The 20,813-nt window shown below is 44.5% G+C and overlaps 2 protein-coding genes across 6 annotated transcripts in view; one reads left to right on the plus strand and one right to left on the minus strand.

The window, feature by feature from the left end:
* Positions 1-19,664, plus strand: part of LOC136624388 (gastrula zinc finger protein XlCGF26.1-like) — a 148,765-nt gene extending 129,101 nt beyond the window's left edge. For 2 of the 5 annotated variants that reach the window (XM_066598361.1, XM_066598363.1), the window contains 4 exons: positions 14,777-14,900; positions 14,983-15,047; positions 15,418-15,520; positions 18,100-19,664. In XM_066598361.1, the coding sequence (XP_066454458.1) occupies positions 14,777-14,900; positions 14,983-15,047; positions 15,418-15,520; positions 18,100-19,136 (1,329 nt within the window). In that variant the 3' untranslated portion in view covers positions 19,137-19,664. Of the gene's footprint in view, positions 1-12,310; positions 12,358-13,764; positions 13,898-14,507; positions 14,688-14,776; positions 14,901-14,982; positions 15,048-15,417; positions 15,521-18,099 lie in introns of those variants that run through there. The other 3 variants (XM_066598359.1, XM_066598360.1, XM_066598362.1) reach the window with 3 other exon arrangements.
* The window catches only part of LOC136624394 (zinc finger protein 547-like), a 223,838-nt gene that overhangs the window by 96,935 nt on the left and 106,090 nt on the right, over positions 1-20,813 (minus strand). The window lies entirely within an intron of this gene.

The raw sequence follows: 20,813 nt of genomic DNA on the forward strand, positions 1-20,813 counted from the left end.
TGCTATCCCAGGGAACAAGTACTTTGCAAGATCTTCGTCCTTGTGCTTTTTTTCAAGTAAATTTTCTACTTCTGAGCAGAATTATGACATTGGTGACAGAGAGCTGTTGGTGATTGTGGGCGTTTGCGGAGTTCCGGCACCTCCCAGAATGGGCTCAGCATAATGTGACTGTTTTTACGGACCACAAAAACCTGATTTACCTAGAGTTAGCCAAAAAACTTAACCCGAGACTGGTGGGGTGATCACTATTTTTTAAGCGCTTTGACTTCTTGGTTACATACCATCCTTGCAGTAGAAATGTTAAGACCGACGCTCTTTCCAGGAGTTTTGTTCCGTTGATTTTGGACGAACCTCCCATGCTCATTCTTTCAGAGGTGGTTGTGGTGTCCACGGTTTCACGAGATTTGGAGGAGCAGGTCCGTGAAGCACAGGATTTAACTCCTTCAAGTCTTCCTGTGGGAAAGTTATTTGTCCCTGTTCATTTGAGGTTGCAAGAGCTCTCTGAAGTACATAGTTCTGTGTTGGCTAGTCATCCGGGGATTAATAATACCAGTAAGTTACAAGAATTTTTTGATGGCTGTCTTTGCGACGAGATGTATTCAGCTTTTTCTCATCCTATGAGCTTTGTGTCAGGACTAATTTGACTTGTAATTCCCCTGCTGGGAGGTTGATGCCTTAACCCTTTCCAATCCACTGTCTGACGTCTAAAGACATTATGATTTAAGGCTGTACAGCTCTGATGTTGGAAGACGTCCGTCGGGGTTCTCTTACTGTATATTGCCAGCCTCTCTGCTGTCAGAGCCTATCCAACGTGTCACCTCATGCAGTACTGGCTTTAGCCAGCATATAGCGCTGTTGTATAACGGCAGAAAAAGAGTAAGCCCCCTAGGAAAACCAGGATACAAATTGGATTAGAAAGGGTTAACTAGTACTTGTGAAACCTTGGACTCATTTGTCTATGGACTTCATTACAGCACTGCGGAATAAGTTGGCGCTATACAAATAAAGATCATTATTATTATTACACGTTTGTCGCTTTCAGAGAGTAATACTGTTATCTGGGTTGTAGTGGATTGTTTTAGGGTGTGTCATTTTGTTGCTCGTCCCGGTCTTCCCAATGCTAAACCTTGTCCAGATTGTTCATTACTTGCATTGTGAGATTGCACGGGTTACCAGCAAATATCCTCTCCGATCGTGGGATTTAGTTTGCTTCCAGGTTCTGACGTTTTGTTTGCTCTCAGTTGGGTATTAAGCTCTCATTTTCCTCTGCATATCACCCAGAGACTAATGGACAAACTGAGAGATGTAACCAGAGCCTGGAACAATACTTGCGGTGTTATGTCTCAGAGAACCAGGTGGATTGGTCGGAGTTTTTGCCTCTAGCTAAATTCGCCCTTAACAATAGATCATTGGAATCTATAGGGACGTCGCCCTTCTTTTGTAATTATAGGTTCCATCCAGGTTTTGATCCCTTTTCTAAGAAAGTGCCGAAGGTACCTGAGGAGAATGAGTTCTCTAACATTGAGGTGTTGTGATAAGATATTCAGAAAAATCTTCAAAGGACGGTTAAAAATTTCAAGTGGGTAGCGTATAATAGACATTTTGAGGGGATCAATTTCATGGTGGAAGACTTGGTGTGGTTGTCAACTAAGAACATAAAGATCAACCAACAGTCTTTTAAATTAGGTCCATGTTTTAGTGGCCCTTTCAAAATTATGGAAAAAATTAATCCTATGTCTTTTTGTTTGGAGATTCCGAGTTCGATGAAAATAACTAATGTGTTTCATAAGTCTCTATTAAAGAAGTTTGTTGATTCACTAAATGGTTCAACTCTGCCAGCCCCGGTGGTAGTTGATGGGGATATTCATTTTCAGATAAGTCACATAGTGGACTCTCATCTAGTAAGGAGATCACTACAGTATCTAGTGCATTAGTGTGGTTATGGTCTTGAGGAAAGGACATGGGTACCGGCGGCAGATGTCCATGTGGATCGGCTTGTGAAAAATTTTCACAGACTGAATCGACCTGGTCCTAAGGGTCCTGGGGCCCCTTCTGAAAGGGGAGGTACTGTTGTAGCAGTTCTGGAATTTCTGCCTTGCTGAGAAATCTGGTGCTGGCTTTTGAGAGGTTTCTACTTCTTCTGGCCCAGTGGGTGGGGTATAAGATGTGATGTGCTTAGTCACACCTGTGAGTAATTACTAGGACTATTTTACCTGGGCTGATACTCAGCTCCGTTGATTTTCAGTCTCTGTCTGGTTGAGCTAGCATTCAGAGCTCTGGTCCTGGATCGTTCAGTTACCTGCTGCATCTTAAGCTAAGTTTTTGTGCTTGTTTTCATTTCTTGTTTTGGTTTTTCTTGTATTATTTTCCCTTTCCCACGTAGGATCATTTAAGAGCCAAGGCACGCAGTCAAGACCATCCTTATTGGGGCAATCACCCTTTGTTCAAGCAGGGCCCCTTCCCTGTGTTAGGTTATATAGGGACAGTGTTGCCCATATTTTGGTTTTATCCCTGTTTTGTTACTCATTTATTTGCATTTGTGGGAGATCTGCGGGTGACAGAACCAGCGCATCCTGGTTGGACATAACAGTTGATTAATCTGTAAAACATTTTTTACATTCTGAACAGAAAAATGTCTTCTCCCCTGTGTGAATTCTTTGATATATTAGAAGATGTCCTATCAACTTAAAGCATTTCTCACATTCAGATCATGAAAATGTCCTCTCTGCTGTGTGAATTTTCTGATGTTCAACAAGATTTACTTTAGGTGCAAAACACTTCCCACATTCTGAACATGAATATGACTTCTTCCCTGTGACAACTGTTTCTTCTTTAACATCTCTTCTGTAAATGTTATGTTGCTTACTAGTCTGTGTTGAATCAGAAGATGGAACCCATATAAAAGGATCAGATGACAGATGTTTGCTGTGAAGGGCTGAGGGCATATCTGTGATAAAGGCAGGCTCTTCATATGTATCTTGTATGATACCATGATCTCCTGGTGTTGTCATCTGCCAATTAAATGGATTTTAATATTTTTTATTATCACAATTATATTATTACATTTCTATATAAAGTGTTCATAGAAATTGCGAAGAAGACAGGTTACAAAATCCCTGCACTCCAAAATGTGTGGGAGGGTAACTGGTAAAGATTAAGTAGAAGGTTTTACTTACTTGAATGAGGGTCTTGCGAACATCAGCAAACCTCCTCAGGAATCCAAGTTAAGCCCGATTTACATGGGAAGAATGTTGGGCAAAAAATGCCCAACACTCGTCCCTGCGTGTACTTGCTCCCGTCCTTGTTCTCCCCCCGCCCCTCTCCATTTACTCAACATAACATCCATTCGGTGTGGCCTAGCAGCAAAAGGGGCAAGACGCGCTCGGGGAAGCTCCGCTCTGCAGCCGCCACAATCGGAGACATCCTGCACAGACGGGATCCAGGGCAGCCTTCTTGCGCCCGGTACTGACTTCCCCAGCCTTTGCGGAACATGTAGAGACCTTTTAAGGTCTCCTCTGTGAAGGATATCTGCTGCGTCCTCCTAGGCCTGATAAACCCTGGACTTGCGTGCTGGGCATCGGCGGCTGGTAGTGCCTGGCTGGAACCTCCCCCGCTCAGCGGATCGGAGTGGGGTCTGTATAGGAGGTATCTGCCAGGGGTGAATAGTCTGCCTGTCCTTCACTGCTGCGGACCGGGAGAGCAATGCTGCTGCTGCCGGCGGTGGCAGCTCCGGTGGAAACCCCGGCCTGACATCACCCAGCCTGCAGGTCCCCACTGCCTGGCCCTGGTAGGATAGAAGGGCTGAAGACCCTTGGACTGTGTGAGGGCAGTGTAGAACCCCTAAAGGGCTCTTGGTGTGCACTCCCTTCTGGGCAGACTCCTTACCAGCGCCACCAGGTATATTAAGGAGACCTGGACCCCCCCATCCTCCCCCCCCCCCCTGCCAGAAGCCATCTTCGAGAGGGGAGACGGGGAGAAATAATTCCTTATCAGTATCCCCAGGAGAGAAGAGGGGCACACTGTGGAGGAGGGAGTGCAGTGGAGGAGCAGTGAGGGAGAGGAGGAACACTGCATAAAGTCCCTCCAAGAGAAGCACAATACCCCAGAGCAAATAAGTGCAGCTGATTTCCCCCACCCCACCCCATTTGCCTCACCCCTTGTTTAATGATCCAGGGATTGTGGAGTGGAAGAGGACACGGGCATGCAGCTGCATCTGTACTAGTGGCTTTCCTATTCTATAGGACTGTTCCATATATACTTATAGACTGTCTCTTGGGCTGCCATCTGGTAGTGGTGCGGCAGCGTTGCACTGACATTACTACACTATAGCTGTATCCCAGCAGTTATGCACTAACAATTAAACTGCATATGAATCCCCCTGTGAAACTTTATAGGTTCAAGCCTGCGGATATCTGTATCTGTCAATACTGTGACCTTCTAGTGATATGGCGCCCAATAAACAAGCTAAAATAACTACCAAGCTGCAACAGTACGCCCGACCCAGCACTTCTGTGGACCCCGCAGTGCACAAGGCATATCCTCTGAGAGGGCCACACCAGCTTCACCTCCTGTACCCGTTCCAACATTGCCGTCATTTTAAAACCAATTACATAATCCCGCTCTTCCATCACAGAGAAAATTGATGCCTTGCAATCGGACTTCAGTCTGTTCTGTGCAGATGTCAAAACACTGAGGGAACGCACGACAGAGGTCAAGACGAGAGTCTCTAACTTAGAGGACACCGTTACACCACTTTCGGATCGGGTGCAGACCCTCAACTCCAGCTTCATGGCACAGTAGAAGAAATTGGATTACATGAAGAATCGTCTGTGCCGATGCAACCTCAGATTCATAGGTTTGCCAGAGGGAGTTGAGGACAGAAGTCCTTGTGACTTCCTGGAATCGCTCCTCAAGCAGGCATATGGTCCAAACTCACTTTAACCTTTATTCTACATTGAAAGAGCCCACTGTATCCCATCTAGAGCTCTGCCGCCTGGAGGCCCCCCGCTACCTTCATAGCCAAGCTGCCTAATTACAGGGACGGGGACAAAATCCTGGCACTCAATCGTGAGAAAGATCCACTGACGGTGGGAGGGCAAACAGTAAGTATTTTTCCAGACTTTTCCTTAGAGGTGCAGCAGAGGAGACAAAAAATCACAGAAGCAAAGAAAGTGCTGCGTTCAAAACAGCTTGTTTATGCCATGTTATACCGTGCTAGGCTGAAGGTGATCAAGGACAAATCGGTCCTATTTCTTTGAGCCTCCAGGGGATGTACTAAATTGGCTTCTCAACCCCAACCCCCACCATTTTTTTTCTCTCTTTCTCTTTGCATCTGCCATAACTGGACATAGAAGGTCCCTGCGGGTCACCTGATTGGACTTGGGGTGACGTTTTGACTCAGCAGAGGCCAAACACATAGCAGATCCTTCCCCGGAAACTTCCTTGGCCCTTAATGGCCTGCGATGGGAATATAAACTGCTGCTTATTGAGTATACAAAAAAGAAACTTCTTTGTTCCCGTTACTAGGTTTTCAATCGGGCAGATAAAAACGGTCACTTACCCTCTAGACTGCGGCTCTTACCGCGCCATTTCACTCCTTAATAATAACGTAAAAATCCTTGTGAAAATATTGGCAACATGCATAAAGTCAGTTTTTGGGTAAATCATACATGCTGACCAGTCATACCTGGAAAAAGCACAGACATGAACTTAAGGCAACTTTTCAACCACCTGATGTATGAGCACTGGAGGATGAGTGAACGTGCTTGTTTAGAGCAATTACTTGATCGAGCATCGCTTTTTTCGAGTAGCTGCCTAATCGGGTGAAAAGATTCGGGGGGCGCCGGAGGGGTGGTGGTGGGGGGGAGTTTTCCCCTGCTACCACTCGCTCCACCCTGCCACCCCCTAAATCTTTTCACCTGAGTAGGCAGTTACTCGAAAAAAGCGATGCTCATTCTAGTAATTGCCCTAAACGAGCACGTTCACTCTAATGAGCACACTAGCTGTGGGAAGCGCACCTTGGTATTTATAGACCAAGCAAAGGCCTTCGACTCAGTAGAGTGGAGATACCTGTGGGCAGTGATGGCTTTTTGGCTGACATAGTTGGTGAAGGTGCTTCCTGCACACTCTTGCAGTTGCAGATAACCCATGAGCTGCCTGAGTATTCTTACATTAGATACTACCATCTGCGGGATGTAGTCAGGACTTAATTTGAGGGCTTATCTATCTCAATGTCTCTGACGCGGCTGGAGGACTTGGCGCAGATGTTCAACCTTGTTAAACCACTGTCTAGCTTCTATCCCCTTTTAATGCAATAGAAGGTCACGCAGAAATGGGTGGCTGATTTTTCCCAATCTGCTGTCGGGGGAAGATGAGGACATACTAAAGGGTTCTCCTTTTGTTAGCGCTAGAGAGAGACTCATTCAAGTCAAGTTCCTGCACCACATATACTATACACCTTCCAGGCTGCACATTATGCGTCTGCGCTCTTCGGCAATATTTCCACGATGTCTGGCTGCGGATGAAACTGTCATGCATGTGTTTTGGGAGTGTGCCATCCTGCAAGACTATTGGAGGGGTGTCCTCGCGTTAGTGGAAGCACATTTGACCCAAAGGATCATGCACCCTGGAGTGCGTCTCTTTGGGCTTGTTGCGGACCTACCAGTGGCTACAGTTACTCACACAATATATGAATTGGTTTTTTTCCGCCAAAAAGGTAATTTTATTAAACTGGAAATTGTCTTTTAAGCTAATTTTTATTAGTTTTTTTTTTAAGAGTCACGCCACGTGGTTATAGAGTCTCTCCTTTTTTTGTGATTCTGTTGATTAGCAACAGCTGATAAAGATAAAATATAAATTTCTAGCCAAATATTATGTGTCATGAGGAATGTACGTATATGCATAGGTAATGATGATTTTTCTGTATCTATCCAATGTACTGTACCACTATGTTGGGCACCTGCAGTGCCAGTTGCCTCTGCTTACTTGTTAATTATTTTGGCTAAATAAAAGTTCCTTAAAAAAACAAAACCTAGCAGCTGTTTAGTACTGAACAGCTGCTATTTACACTCATCGTTCAGGTTATTATGGAGCCTAAACGTTGAGGGATGATCCTGAATGATGAGTGTAAATAGCAGCCATTCAGTAGTGAATGGCTGCTATGTTAAGTGAATGGAGAGAGGTGGGGGGAGCGCAAGGGGAGAAATCTCCTTCAGCCGCCCTGTCCCTCTGCTGGCCGCTCTGTCATCATCGTTTGCCCGGCATTTGTCCCACATAATTTATAGGCTAAAGCCCCATTTATCACACCTTCTCCAGGTTTCTTTTGGAGAGTCGGTACCTTCTGGTGTTTATTCCATTAGCATAGGACAATAGATACAACACAGGAGATGCAATGGGTGTCGGAAGGCTTCCTGACCAATCTGCCTACTTTCTCAAGCATATGACACTGAGACATGTTAACCGTTTGAAGTACTTCTTATAACTGGGCGACCAGTAGTGCGTACGTGCGTGCATCCAGAAGAAAATCGCCCCTGAACTATATCCGGGTGTCCGTCTGACCGAAAGCAGAGAGAAATTTCCAGATGCAATTCTGTGGGAATACTCTGCTCGCACATGTTATTCAGAAAGACTAAGTAGGCTTATTAACCAGTACATTCCTGAAAAGGATTTTAAGTGCAACCGAAAAAACGTATATGTACAGGCAGGGGTCCGTATACGTGAAGATAATGTACACACAACATAACTTTATAAAACAAAATTTAATCAGCTTAGAATAACTCTTGGCAACATTAAATGGGACAGTGTCCTCAATAATAACAGTACAGGCTGCAAATGGGAAGAGTTTAAAAACATCCTAATTGCCTCATGTGAGCAGTTCATACCCTTCAAAAACAAAAGAACTACATGTAGAAGGAAACCAATGTGGCTCGACAAGACTGTAAGGGGCAAATAAGTGAAAAAAGAAAGCATTTAAATTACTAAAACAAGAAAGCAAGGAAGACGTGCTAAAAACATACAGGTAAAAAAAACTATGTAAGAGAAAGCTAAAAACTGCCATGGAGGAGGCAGAGAGACTGATTGCCAAAGAGAGCAAAAATAACCCTAAATATATAAACCGTAAAAGGATTTGGACTGAAAGTACTGGCCCTTTAACAAACAATGAGGATTCAGAGAAGATGATTGGGGGGGGATGGCGGATCTATTAAATAGTTCTTTCTCAAGTATATTCATAAGAGAAAAAAATTGGCACACAAGAAGCAAGGGGGCAAAATTACCCCCCCCCCCCCCCCCCACTAAATATCACCTGCCTAACATGGGAAGAAGTGAAGAGCTGGCTAAAAAAGATTAAAATCGACAAATCACCGGGCCCAGATTGATTACACCCAAGGGTTCTAAGGGAAATAAGTAACGTGATACACACCTATTTCTTATATTTAGGGAATACATTGAGACCGGGGTTGTACCACTGGATTGGCACATTGCCAATTTGGCCCCATTATACAAAAAGGGGTCAAGAAGAGAGCCTGGTAACTACAGGCCGGTAAGTCATTTCTAAGTTTGGAAAAATATTTGAGCGGGTTTCTGAGAGACGCCATCCTGGAATACCTTAAGGAAAACAACAGTATAACTCCTCACCAGCATGGGTTCATGAGGGGTCGATCATGTCAAAATAACTTGATCAGCTTCTACAACGAGGTAAGTTCTAGGCTGGACCTGGGAGAGTCTATCAATCTCTCATATCTAGATTTTTCTAAAGCTTTTGAGGCCGTGCCATATAATAGGGTAATATATAGAAAAAAGGAACGGCTCTGTTTAGGCGAAAACATGTGTATCTGAGTATGGAACTGGCTCAGAGATAGAAAGCAGAGGGTGGTAATAAATGATTCGCAATCTGACTGGGCCACCGTCACTAGCGGGGTGCCACAGGGTTCAGTACTAGGCCCCATTCTGTTAAATATATTAATCAACGACCTGATAGAGGGGCTGCACAGCAAAATATCAATATTTGCAGATGATACAAAATTATACAATATAATTAATACAACGGAGGATAATGTACGGCTCCAAACGGACCTGGATAAGCTGGGGGCTTGGGCTGGAAAATGGCAAATGAAGTTCAATGTTGATAAATGTAAGGTTATGCACATGGGCAGGAGAAACGGATGTCACCAATATACACTAAATGGGGTACCGCTAAGGAAAAGTGATATGGAAAAGTCCTGGGGTACTAGTTAGCTGTAGTGTTTCACTGTAGCAGAAGAATCACTTATATTCATACAGGAGTATTTTACTGATTAGATTCTTTGTTATCGCCCTAAAATATAACTTATTGATAATTCTCTATTGCGCTAGCCCCATTGAAAAGATATGGACAATACCGCAGACTTCTATCACAGCTGTGACAGGAGTTTCCTTCATCCCCGTGGGGATAAAGGAATCCTCTGCCACAACTGCCGGTCCCATTGAAAGCAGTGGTTTTTGGCAAACCCCGCAGTATGATTTTCGGGGAAGGGCTTGAAATATATATAGCACTATCTTAGCTATTCAGGAATGAATAGCTAAGCACTAGCTGTTATTGGCTGAGCGCTCAGCCAATCAGCACAGGCCTTTCAGGAGTGCTGGGCAGCAGTGTCGGGGAGCCAGCCGGAGGACGCGTATGAGCGGTGGAGAGGTGAGTAATTTTTTTTTTTAACACTTATAGATGATTTTTCAGGGAAGGGCTTATATTTCAAGCCCTTCCCTGAAAAATCATACAGCAGGGTTTGCCAAAAACCACTGCTTTCAATGGGACCGACAGCAGCGGTCCCCGCGGGGATGAAGGAAACTCCTGTCACAGTATCAAGTACGAAGTATCTTTTAATTTTCACATCATCTGGAAGGTCACGGCGCTGTAAAATGTCACTAATTTCATTATCAAGACAACGGATAGCATCTAGACGTATGTTAGACGTGGTTGTAGCGGCATGTCTTATCTTGATAAGTTCATGTTTTGGCAGCAAGTACATTCTCTTTGTATACTCCATTCTCATGCTCATTAGGACGCTTGTGAAAAATGCGGAGCTGATAACAATAGGGGTTTGTTGGAAGCTATGCGTACATCGTCATTGGCTTAGTTTAAGAACGGCTACTGCTGGACTTGATAGGCAAGATAATAGCTGTGGATGTGTATTACTGATTCATCCCCAATTAGAATATTGAGATGGTCTTCAATATGGGTGTGATTGATATTGGTGCTCTGGTGGAACTGCTGACATGCCTGACAGTTCTCTGTTAGAGTGTATTTACAGCAAAGTTCAATGCCAGAAGACCACATCGGTTTCCTGACACGGTGGATGAGGTATTTTGTATTTTATTTGACCATCACAAGGTACATGTACATACTTAAAGGGGTTGTCCCGCGAAAGCAAGTGGGGGTAAGCACTTCTGTATGGCCATATTAATGCACTTTGTAATGTACATCGTGCATTAATTATGAGCCATACAGAAGTTATTCACTTACCTGCTCCGTTGCTAGCGTCCCCGTCGCCATGGTGCCGTCTAATTTCAGCGTCTAATCGCCCGATTAGACGCGCTTGCGCAGAAGGGTCTTCTCCCTGGTGAATGGGGCCGCTCATGCCGGAGAGCTGGTCCTCGTAGCTCCGCCCCGTCACATGTGCCGATTCCAGCCAATCAAGAGGCTGGAATCGGCAATGGACTGCACAGAGCCCACGGTGCACCATGGGAGAAGACCCGCGGTGCATCGTGGGTGAAGATCCCAGCGGCCATCTTGCTAAGGTAAGGAAGAAGTCGCCACAGCGCGGGGATTCGGGTAAGTACTCGCGCTGAACGGGGGGCCTATTGAATTTTTAAAAAAAACCCGTTTCAGCGCGGGACAACCCCTTTAATGACCTTCTTAGATGCCTACATTTGAATGCCTGTATACATATTGCCTGTTTAGACATTCTCTCGTTAGAAAAGAAACTACATTTTTAACCTTTCCAATCCACTGTCTGACCTCTGAAGACATTATGATTTAAGGCTGTACAGCTCCGACGTTGGAAGATGCCCGTCGGGGTTCTCTTACTGTATATTGCCAGCCTCTCTGCTGTCACAGCCTATCCAATGTGTCACCTCATGCAGTACTGGCTTTAGCCAGCAGATAGCGCCGTTGTATAACGGCAAAAAAAGAGTAAGCCTCCTAGGAAAACCAGGATACAAATTGGATTGGAAAGGGTTAATGTTCTACTTTTAATTTTCGATGGCGTTTCAAAATGACAATAACCGAGTAGACGTCGCTGTAACTGTTATAGAATCTGATCCGGGTAAATCTATGCCGCTTACGCAATTCCTTTTCATTCCGTTTACATTTCCTATGCATATTTTTAGAAGAGCTTAACCCTTTGTACGCCCTCAGAGTTACCAAAGTTGTTTCGCACCCGGGGCAGCCACACATGTTAGAGCTGCTCTAGAATGTGTAAACAGATAGAATTCAGGGGTCACGCATGCACGCGCTCGGAGAGGATTGTGGGTAACGGCCATTCGTTGTGTTTCGATGTTCTCTGAGACAAATACAAATATTTATTGTAATCGTTTTCTCCGGAGCTTTTAAAACCTTTTTTTCCATTATGATATTACATATATTTATTCAACTATGAATCCAATGCATTACAGATTCTACTTCACTAGGAGTGCGAACAAATCCAAAGCTGGAGCCGACACTGCGGACCGAATGGTAGGCAGATCTACCATCGGCGTACAGATAGACGGCCAGCAGACGGCTTCACAACATTGCGGGTTTATTACAAAAGCAATGAAATTATTCCAAGGAAAGCAAACCAAAGAGATCGCAGCACCAATAACTGAAGAGCGTTCGGAAAATCAGCAGGTTATCAAAGATTAGGAAACCAAATCCTCCGTCTCGCACGCGCTCGGCTCCACTCCTCCGTCTCGCACCCGCTCGGCTCCGCTCCTCCGTCTCGCACCCGCTCGGCTCCGCTCCTCCGTCTCGCACCCGCTCGGCTCCGCTCCTCCGTCTCGCACGCGCTCGGCTCCGCTCCTCCGTCACGCACCCGCTCGGCTCCGCTCCTCCGTCTCGCACACGCTCGGCTCCGCTCCTCCGTCTCGCACACGCTCGGCTCCGCTCCTCCGTCTCACACACACACTCGGCTCCGCTCCTCCGTCTCGCACGCGCTCGCCTCCGCTCCATCCACTCTCTGAATACATCCTCACACAGCAGAGTCCTGCCCCGCCCTCCGCATGCAGAGACCTGGTCATGTGACCCCTTGTCTCCTCCCACACACTGATCACATGATGGTGACATCATCACAGGTCCTGTAAGCACAGAACAACCCCACGGCTCCTGTCCGGCTGCAGGTGGAGGTATGTGAGGTCACCAGCACTGGGGGGCAGATTTATGGAAGCCCATAGCAACCAATCACAGCGCAGCTCTCCTGAAGAGCAGGTAGTGTTATAAGCTCCCACCCATCAGATGACGGTACTGAAGCCCCTGATGTCGCCCCGTGAATTACATGCATTAAGAAGAATGTATCTCATATTCCTGCGAATTGTATCACACAAAACTCCCATGATTTCCTCGCTGGTGTGACTCCGCCCTCAGACGATGGTCACACGCGGCACCGAGGATCATTAGTACTGAGTGTTTAATATGTTTGTGAACCACAGCCGAAAAATGCATCAAAAATGCATGGAGATAAAAGAGAAAAATGTAATGCACAGATAATGTTTTAAGGTTGCTGGGAGTCTGAAGGTCACCGCCGGCACTAAAAAGGTATAAACTAAAGAAAAACAAACGGCGGCCTTTCATCTGAAGCTCCTCGTGTGAATGTCGCCTCGCTGCAATGTGATTGGCTAATGACGATTAGAAGGGCATTAAGAAGTTCTTGTATTCCGTGTATCCTTGTGTGTTGGAAGCTTACTGACCCCCTCAGAGTGATGGTAGAGCTCTAAAACCTTCCAGCTGTACACAGAGATAGTGATTACAGTGCAGTTACCTCCAGTATTAGTGAATACAGTACAGTTACCTCTAGTATTAGTGAATACAGTGCAGTTACCATCAGTATTAGTGAATACAGTACAGTTACCTCTAGTATTAGTGAATACAGTGCAGTTACCTCCAGTATTAGTGATTACAGTGCGGTTACCTCCAGTGATCACAGGTGATATGTCTTCTGATTGGGGTCATACATTTATCATCTTGCTCTCGGCCCAGACCACCATGAAGACTTCTTCCAGCTACGACTAGTCCCTGCACACTCTGTCCATTCTGACACTGCCCCAATTAACCTCTCAGTAACTCCCCTGTAGTACTAATGCATTTTTGTGGTCTGACAAATTAGTAATGTCTCTTTCCCTATAATTCAGGTGTCCCTTTCTGACTCCACTATACTATAATGCTGCCTTTGTTGGCCCACTTAGTTATAGTGCCCCCTATGTATCACCGAGTGCCGCCCTGTTCCCAGCACCACCTGACTTCGCCGCCTCTCCAGCTTTGCGCACAACGTGGCTTGATTTCGCAGGACGAGTCAGATAATGCTGTGATCAGTGCAGTGCTGGGTGGCAGTCCTGATAGTCAGGAAGACAGAAGATGGCTGATAATGGTGCTAATAAACTGCAGGTCAGCAGTGGGGGCCGAGCAGTGGGGTGTGGAGGGGGCTGTGTTGGGGCTCAGCGGGGGTGCGGAAGGGAAGATGGAGGGAATGTCCGGTAATTGTATTATTATAGCGGATTTTGTATGATGTTACATTGTCTCATCTTCTTCCCTTTCAGGATCCTCGGCTGACATCTTCTATATCAGATAATTATCCTGATTGACCCGACAAGGATGGAGAGGAACCGGGACAAGATGGCGGAGAGTATATTCACCCTCACCCTAGAGATACTCTTCCAGCTTACAGGAGAGGTGAGAGATTCTGGGGACGATGTCACGTTCCATCATTCTTATCTATGTCAGTCTGTTCACATCTACGGAAAAGGATTTACTACCGATTCAGTCCTTTAGGCGCCTTCATATGAAGCGTGATTACTGCGGGCGTTCCACAATGGCAGGCTGCAGCTATTACGCAGTAAATACGCAGTGGCCAAATCTGCATCTTAATGCCTCCTATTTTGCCACGGACTTACTTGCCAAAGTTCTGCAGATTTTATCCTTTGTTCTTCAGGGGTTCAAAATCCGCACATAAATCCGTAGTATAAATAGTCTCGCTGCGGATTTAGAATCTGCCGCAGTTTTCAAAAACTAAGTAGATTTGTTATAGAAAATACCGGCACCGCGTGAAAGACATTTTATAAATCTCCCCCGCATGGCCTGTACTGTAAATGCTGCAGCCGAGTGTGAAGACGGCCGGAATGCTGGAAACTATTGCAGCTGGTAAAATGTCGAACAGCCAACAGAATAGAACAACAGAACTGATGAACACAGATGTGAAGAGCCGACATAACTGCCGGACCAGACGGGGAGGATACTAGAAATGTCTGCAGGGATATTTATGGATGTATCTCCCCATAAACAGGATTACACGGTAGTGAAGAAGACTTCTAGTGATGGCTGTCAGGCCCCGGTGTCTGATGGATGGGGAAGACCCCTGAGCCCAATCACAGGGCCTCCACCTCGCCCCCTGATACTTGAGGAGATCAATGAGCAGAAGATCCTAGAACTCAACAACAAGATGATTGAGCTGCTGACTGGAGAGGTGACGCTGCTGGGAATGCTGGGACATTATACAGTAACACTATGGCGGTGTAACGTGTCTGGGTGATGATGGTATCATTGTGTTGTCAGGTTCCTATAAGGTGTCAGGACGTCACTGTCTATTTCTCCAAGGAGGAGTGGGAGTATTTAGAAGGACACAAGGATCTGTACAAGGACATCATGATGGAGGACCACCAACCCCCCCTATCACCAGGTAATAGACAGGACTAAATCCACACGGCCTTTATTATTTGTATGTAGAGAATGAATTCAGTGGCTGTCTGTGTTTTCTGCAGGTAGATCCAGTAAGAGAACAGCAGCGGAGAGATGTCCCCGGCCTCTTCTTCCACAGGATGATCAGGTAGATGGAGAGAAGGTCTCATGAAATCTTCCCTCTGGTCTGTAGGACGGCTGGGAAGGTCTTGTGTTTAGTCTTATTATATGATTGATACTTGTGTAATGAGAAAGCTGGAGCTGGCAGGATTACAGCCGACCGCAGACATTAGATCTCCGCATCTTATCACTATTTTCTGGTTCTGGAGACTTCTGGTTGGAATAAAGAAGCAACAGGTTGGAGTTATACAGGAGACCTGCAGCTATTTGGCCCAGATCACTACTGCTGTCATGTCATTCCGACTCCTCATACTAATTAATGACCTTTTCTGGCCATATAAAACCTTCCACACGACTTCTCCAACTGTGTGATGACTTTTACAATATTTATTTCACAGCTCGTGAAACTGGAGGAAGATCCGATCCCTATTGATGCTACAGAGACACATGTGAGGGGGGATCAGCCGTGTAAGGAGGGGATTCCTACAGATGACCCCCCAGGTGAGACTGCATGTAGAGAAGAGTCTGTTGTCGGGGTTTTCAGCTGTATATTCCCTTATTCAGCCAACATATATAATAAAGTGTAAATGTTATATAATATTTTTATGTAAACCATTTTTCAATAATTTCTGCTATAAACAATTTCTGGAACATCTCACTCACACATCAGATCTGGATGATCTCCATCCTCTGCAGACTCTTTCATGTCTGTTACATGTGCTCATTGTGAAGCTGCTCTCATCTGTGAAGAGAACGGGGTGCCAATGGCCGACCTGCCAATTCTGGGGTCTCCGTCGAATGCTTAAGCTGTATAGTGCTGGGATGTGAGCTCAGCTTCCACTATGGGATGTCGGGCCCTCGTGGCCCCTCATGGGGTGTTTCTGATATATACAGCAATAAGCTATGCAAGCAGTTATGTTACTTCCCCTTAATGTTTTGGTAGAGCCACAGGCGCCGTGTAAGGAGAAGCCATCCTCATCCTGCATTCAGCTGCTCCTTCCATCTGCCCCCAGCTGATACCCCATGCACTATGTCAGGGTCTCTGCAACATGCAATCACTCTATCAGACCTGGACCCCCGTCCCCAGTGCTGCCTCCGCACATGTGCAAGTACTATTATCATGTCCCTCTCCTCTGCTGTTGGAACCAGAAGGACTGGGCATGCTCAGTAGGAACTTCCCACATCTTGGTACAAGTAACAGTCAGCTGGGTTAGTGAATGGCTACAAACATATGTGTGCCCTCTGATAATGGTGGTGCCGGCCTTCTACAAGCGTCTTTATTCCCCGGTCAGCAGCACATGATGGCGCTATCGTCTTCTTGTACGTCCTGCTGTTGCAAGACGTGTATGGAGGGAGATAGCACCGCTATCTCCCTCCATACAGCGCGGCGTCAGCTGTTTATTACAGCTGACACCCGCGGGCAATAGCCGCGATCGGCTGCTCGGCCGATCGCGGCTATTAACGCTTTAAATGACGCTGTCAATTCTGTTCAACAATGTTCGGGGGTCGCAAACGGTCCCCCCCGTAGTGAGATCAGGGGAGCGGTGTGGGTGTGATGGCAGCCGGGGGCCTTTAGAAAGGCCCCAGGGCTGCCTTAGCAGACTGCCTATAAAGCCGTCTCCGTGGGGTGGCTTGATAGATTGCTTGTGAAAAAGCAGTATGACGTAATGCTATAGCATTACATCATACTGCAGGAGCGATCAAAGCATCACATGTTAAAGTCCCCCCTGGGGACTGAAAGAAAGTGTAAAAAAAAAAATAAAAATTAAATTTTAGCTATTAAAAAAAAAAAAAAAAAAAAAAAAGGAAAAAAAAACCCTTTTGCCATATTTGCAATAAAAAAATCTAAATAATAAACCAAAAATACCTAATTGGTATCGCTGCGTCCGTAAAAGTCCGATCTATCAAAGTAATGTATTATTTACCCCGCACGGTGAACGTGGTCCAAAAAAAAAAAACCCGCCCGAAATGCACTTTTTTGGTCACCCTATCGCCGAGAAAAAAATGTAATAAAAGGCGAGCAAAAAGTCAACTGTATGCGAAAATGGTACCAACGGAAACGTCAGGACGTACCGCACAAAATGAGCCCTCACACAACTATGTCGCCAAAAAAATAAAAAAGTTATTGTGCTCAGGAACACACAGAAAATAATCTTTAAAAAAAAACATAATAATATTAATTAATAAAATATATGTTTGGTATTGTAGTAATCGTACTGACCCATAAAATAAAAATATCAGGTTGTTTTTGTTGCAGTTTGTGCGCCGTAGAAACAGGACGCACCGAAAGATGGTGGAATGTTGTTTTTTTTCCATTTCTCTCCGCTTAGAATTTTTAAAAAGTTTTTCAGTACATTATATGGTACAATAAATAGTGCCATTGAAAAATACAACTCTTCCTGCAAAAAACAAGTCCTCATACAGAGACGTTGATGGATAAATAAAGGAGCTACGATTTTTTTAAAATGCAGTAGGAAAAAACAAAAATGGAAAAAGCAAAAAAGCTCCGTCACTAAGGGGTTAATGTATATTAAAATATACTACAGTAGGATTAATTACGAGGTACTTGTTTAAATACAGTTTAAATGAACTCTTAGGAAACTGTAAATCATAATAAAATTAGTAAAAAAAAGGCATATTTGTTAAATAAAAAAGCAAAAAATTATAAGGTTAAACTAAAAACGGGGGTTAAAAAAGAACGGAGTTCGTTAAAATGGACATGAGAAACATATATGCTCAAGCTTTTTGTTTAGTCTTTCAACCCCCATCTATTGTCCTACGCTAATGGCATAAACACCGGAAGATTCCGACTCTTCAAAAGAAACCTGGAGGAATGTCTGATAATTTAGAGGCTAACGTGGATTCTTGAGGAGGTTCGCTGATGTCCGCGAACCCCTTATTCAAGGAAGTAAAACCTTCTATATAATCTTTACCGATTACCGACCGACACACTTTGGAGCGCGGGGTTTGTGTAACCTGTCTCTTTCACAGTTTGTGTGGACATTTTATATAGAAATGTCATAGAATATTAATAGAATTGTTATAATAAAAAATATTAAGATCTGTTTAATTCTTGGCAGATGACGACACCAGGAGATCAGAGGGACATCTGACAAATAACATTTACAGAAGAGATGTTAAAGCAGAAACAGTTGAAACAGGGAAGAAGCCATTTTACTGTTCAGAATGTGGAAATTGTTTTACCCGGAAAATAGGTCTTCTTAGACATCAGAGAATTCACACAGGAGAGAGGCCATATTCATGTACTGAATGTGGAAAGTGTTTTTCCCGGAATTCAACTCTTATTGACCACCAGAGAATTCACACAAGGAAGAAGCCATTTTCCTGTTCAGAATGTAGGATTTGTTTTACCCAGAAAGCAAGTCTTCTTGCACATCAGAGAATTCACACAGGAGAGAAGCCATTTTCCTGTTCAGAATGTGGGAAGGGTTTTACCCAGAAACCACATCTTCTTGGTCATCAGAGAATTCACACAGGGGAGAAGCCATTTTCTTGTTCAGAATGTGGGAAATGTTTTTCCCAGAAATCAACTCTTATTGAACACCAGAGCATTCACACAGGGGAGAAGCCATTCTCATGTACTGAATGTGGAAAGTGTTTTTCCCGGAATTCAACTCTTATTAAACACCAGAGAATTCACACAAGGAAGAAGCCATTTTCCTGTTCAGAATGTACGATTTGTTTTACCCAGAAAGCAAGTCTTCTTGCACATCAGAGAATTCACACAGGAGAGAAGCCATTTTCCTGTTTAGAATGTGGGAAGAATTTTACCCAGAAACCACATCTTCTTGGTCATCAGAGAATTCACACAGGGGAGAAGCCATTTTCTTGTTCAGAATGTACGATTTGTTTTGCCCAGAAAGCAAGTCTTCTTGCACATCAGAGAATTCACACAGGAGAGAAGCCATTTTCCTGTTTAGAATGTGGGAAGTGTTTTTCCCAGAAATCAACTCTTATTGAACACCAGAGCATTCACACAGGGAAGAAGCCATTTTCCTGTTTAGAATGTGGGAAGTGTTTTAGTCATAAATCAAATTTTCTAAAACATAAGAAAATTCACACGGGGAAGAAGCCGTTTTCTTCTTCAGACAATTGAGAATATTTATAGTACTGAAACCATACTAATATTTTGAATCTCATTGAAAGCCTCGGCCACCTCATGTGAACTTCTGTTACCGACCATCAAGATGATATCATTTGTGCCCTGGATTGAGCATCTTCGGGTACTTGAAAAGTCATGCAATTAGTGTCTTCCATATTACATAACTTTATAAATACTCAACATCCCATCATCCATAACTCGAAAATGGTTGCAGGTATTGAAAAAAAATAACTGCGCCTATAAATTTCTGATGAAAATCTGCCCTTAGATCATCCATCCCATGATCCTCTTTCCATTGAAGTCTTTTGGGCTTGATCTAAGACGGCTGCAAACAAGAAGGCCAATAGGCGCTACCACAAGGGCAAAAGCTTTGCACCCACCTATCTAATTGTTTTACAAAGTTTCCTACTTGTATCTCTTTAGGTTCAGAAGATACACTGGGTGCTCCTGACTTTTGTATATCCATATATAATCAATAATCAAAATAACCAATTGTTTATATGTAGTGACTAGAGATGAGCGAACGTACTCGGATAAGCACTACTTGTCCGAGTAATGTGCTTTATCCGAGTATCGCTGTACTCGTCTTGAAAGATTCGGGGAGCGCCGCGGAGCGGGGAGCTGCGGGGGAGAGCCGGGAGGAACGGAGGGGAGATCTTTCTCTCCTTCTCTCCCGCCCGCTCTCCCCTGCTTCCCGCCGCAACTCACCTGTCAGCAGCGGCGCTCCCCGAATCTTTAGCCCCGAGCACAGCGATACTCGGATAAAGCACATTACTCGGACGAGTAGTGCTTATCCGAGTACGTTCGCTCATCTCTAGTAGTGACCTCTGAGATATTTTCTTGTATAACTGTTTTGCATTCTCTTAAAAGGATTGTCCCATTTCTAGCTGCTTTTTTTTTTTTTTTTTTTTTGCAAGAAGCAGACAGCTCCGTACATTTTGCAGTGGTTGTGGTTGGTACTGCCGGCTAAGTCCTACTGAAGTGAATGGTACTGAGCCTGAAAACCAATCTAGGCCACTGCGCAATGTAGGGAGCTGTTGCAGCAAAATAGCTAGAAGTGGGACAACCCCTTTAATGCCTATGTTAAAGATAAAGCAATGTTCTAGGCCAGAAGGTTTTCTGATGAGGTGCGGGGGGATGCAGACATGTTTAACTAATAGATGTAAGAAGCTCTTTAAGTTTATTGTATGTTTATTGTTACTGAATTGCAGATGTCTTGAAAATTCCTCATGTTAACATTGAGACTCCTTATGGCGGAGAGCCAGAATACTTCCTTACAAAACCTTTACTACGGCGCTTCATTAGATTTTCGCTCTCTCTTACCTTTGGCATGTAAACCTCAGGCTGCTTAAACTTTACTATTTTTTAACCTTTTAATGACCACTTATATTTGTTTTCACTTCCTGGGTGTCTGGGCTTTAGGCCGCTTTCACACAGGCAACAAAATCGTGTGATTTTTTTTTTTTTTTTTTTTTCTAGTGATGTAACAGCAGTACAAATCATATGTATGTGAAGCCCATGCTTTCCAATGGGTTCCTTGTACATTAGCAACCTTTTATAGGCTGCTACATTGCGATTAAAAAAAAATATTGCAGCGGGGGGCGGAGCTAGCCGTGCAAGAGGAAAGTCGCACGCTGCTTGGGCTCCACAGCAGGCACAGAAAAGCGGACC

This window comes from Eleutherodactylus coqui, chromosome 4 (assembly GCF_035609145.1).
Source record: "Eleutherodactylus coqui strain aEleCoq1 chromosome 4, aEleCoq1.hap1, whole genome shotgun sequence".
NCBI classification, from domain to species: domain Eukaryota; kingdom Metazoa; phylum Chordata; class Amphibia; order Anura; family Eleutherodactylidae; genus Eleutherodactylus; species Eleutherodactylus coqui.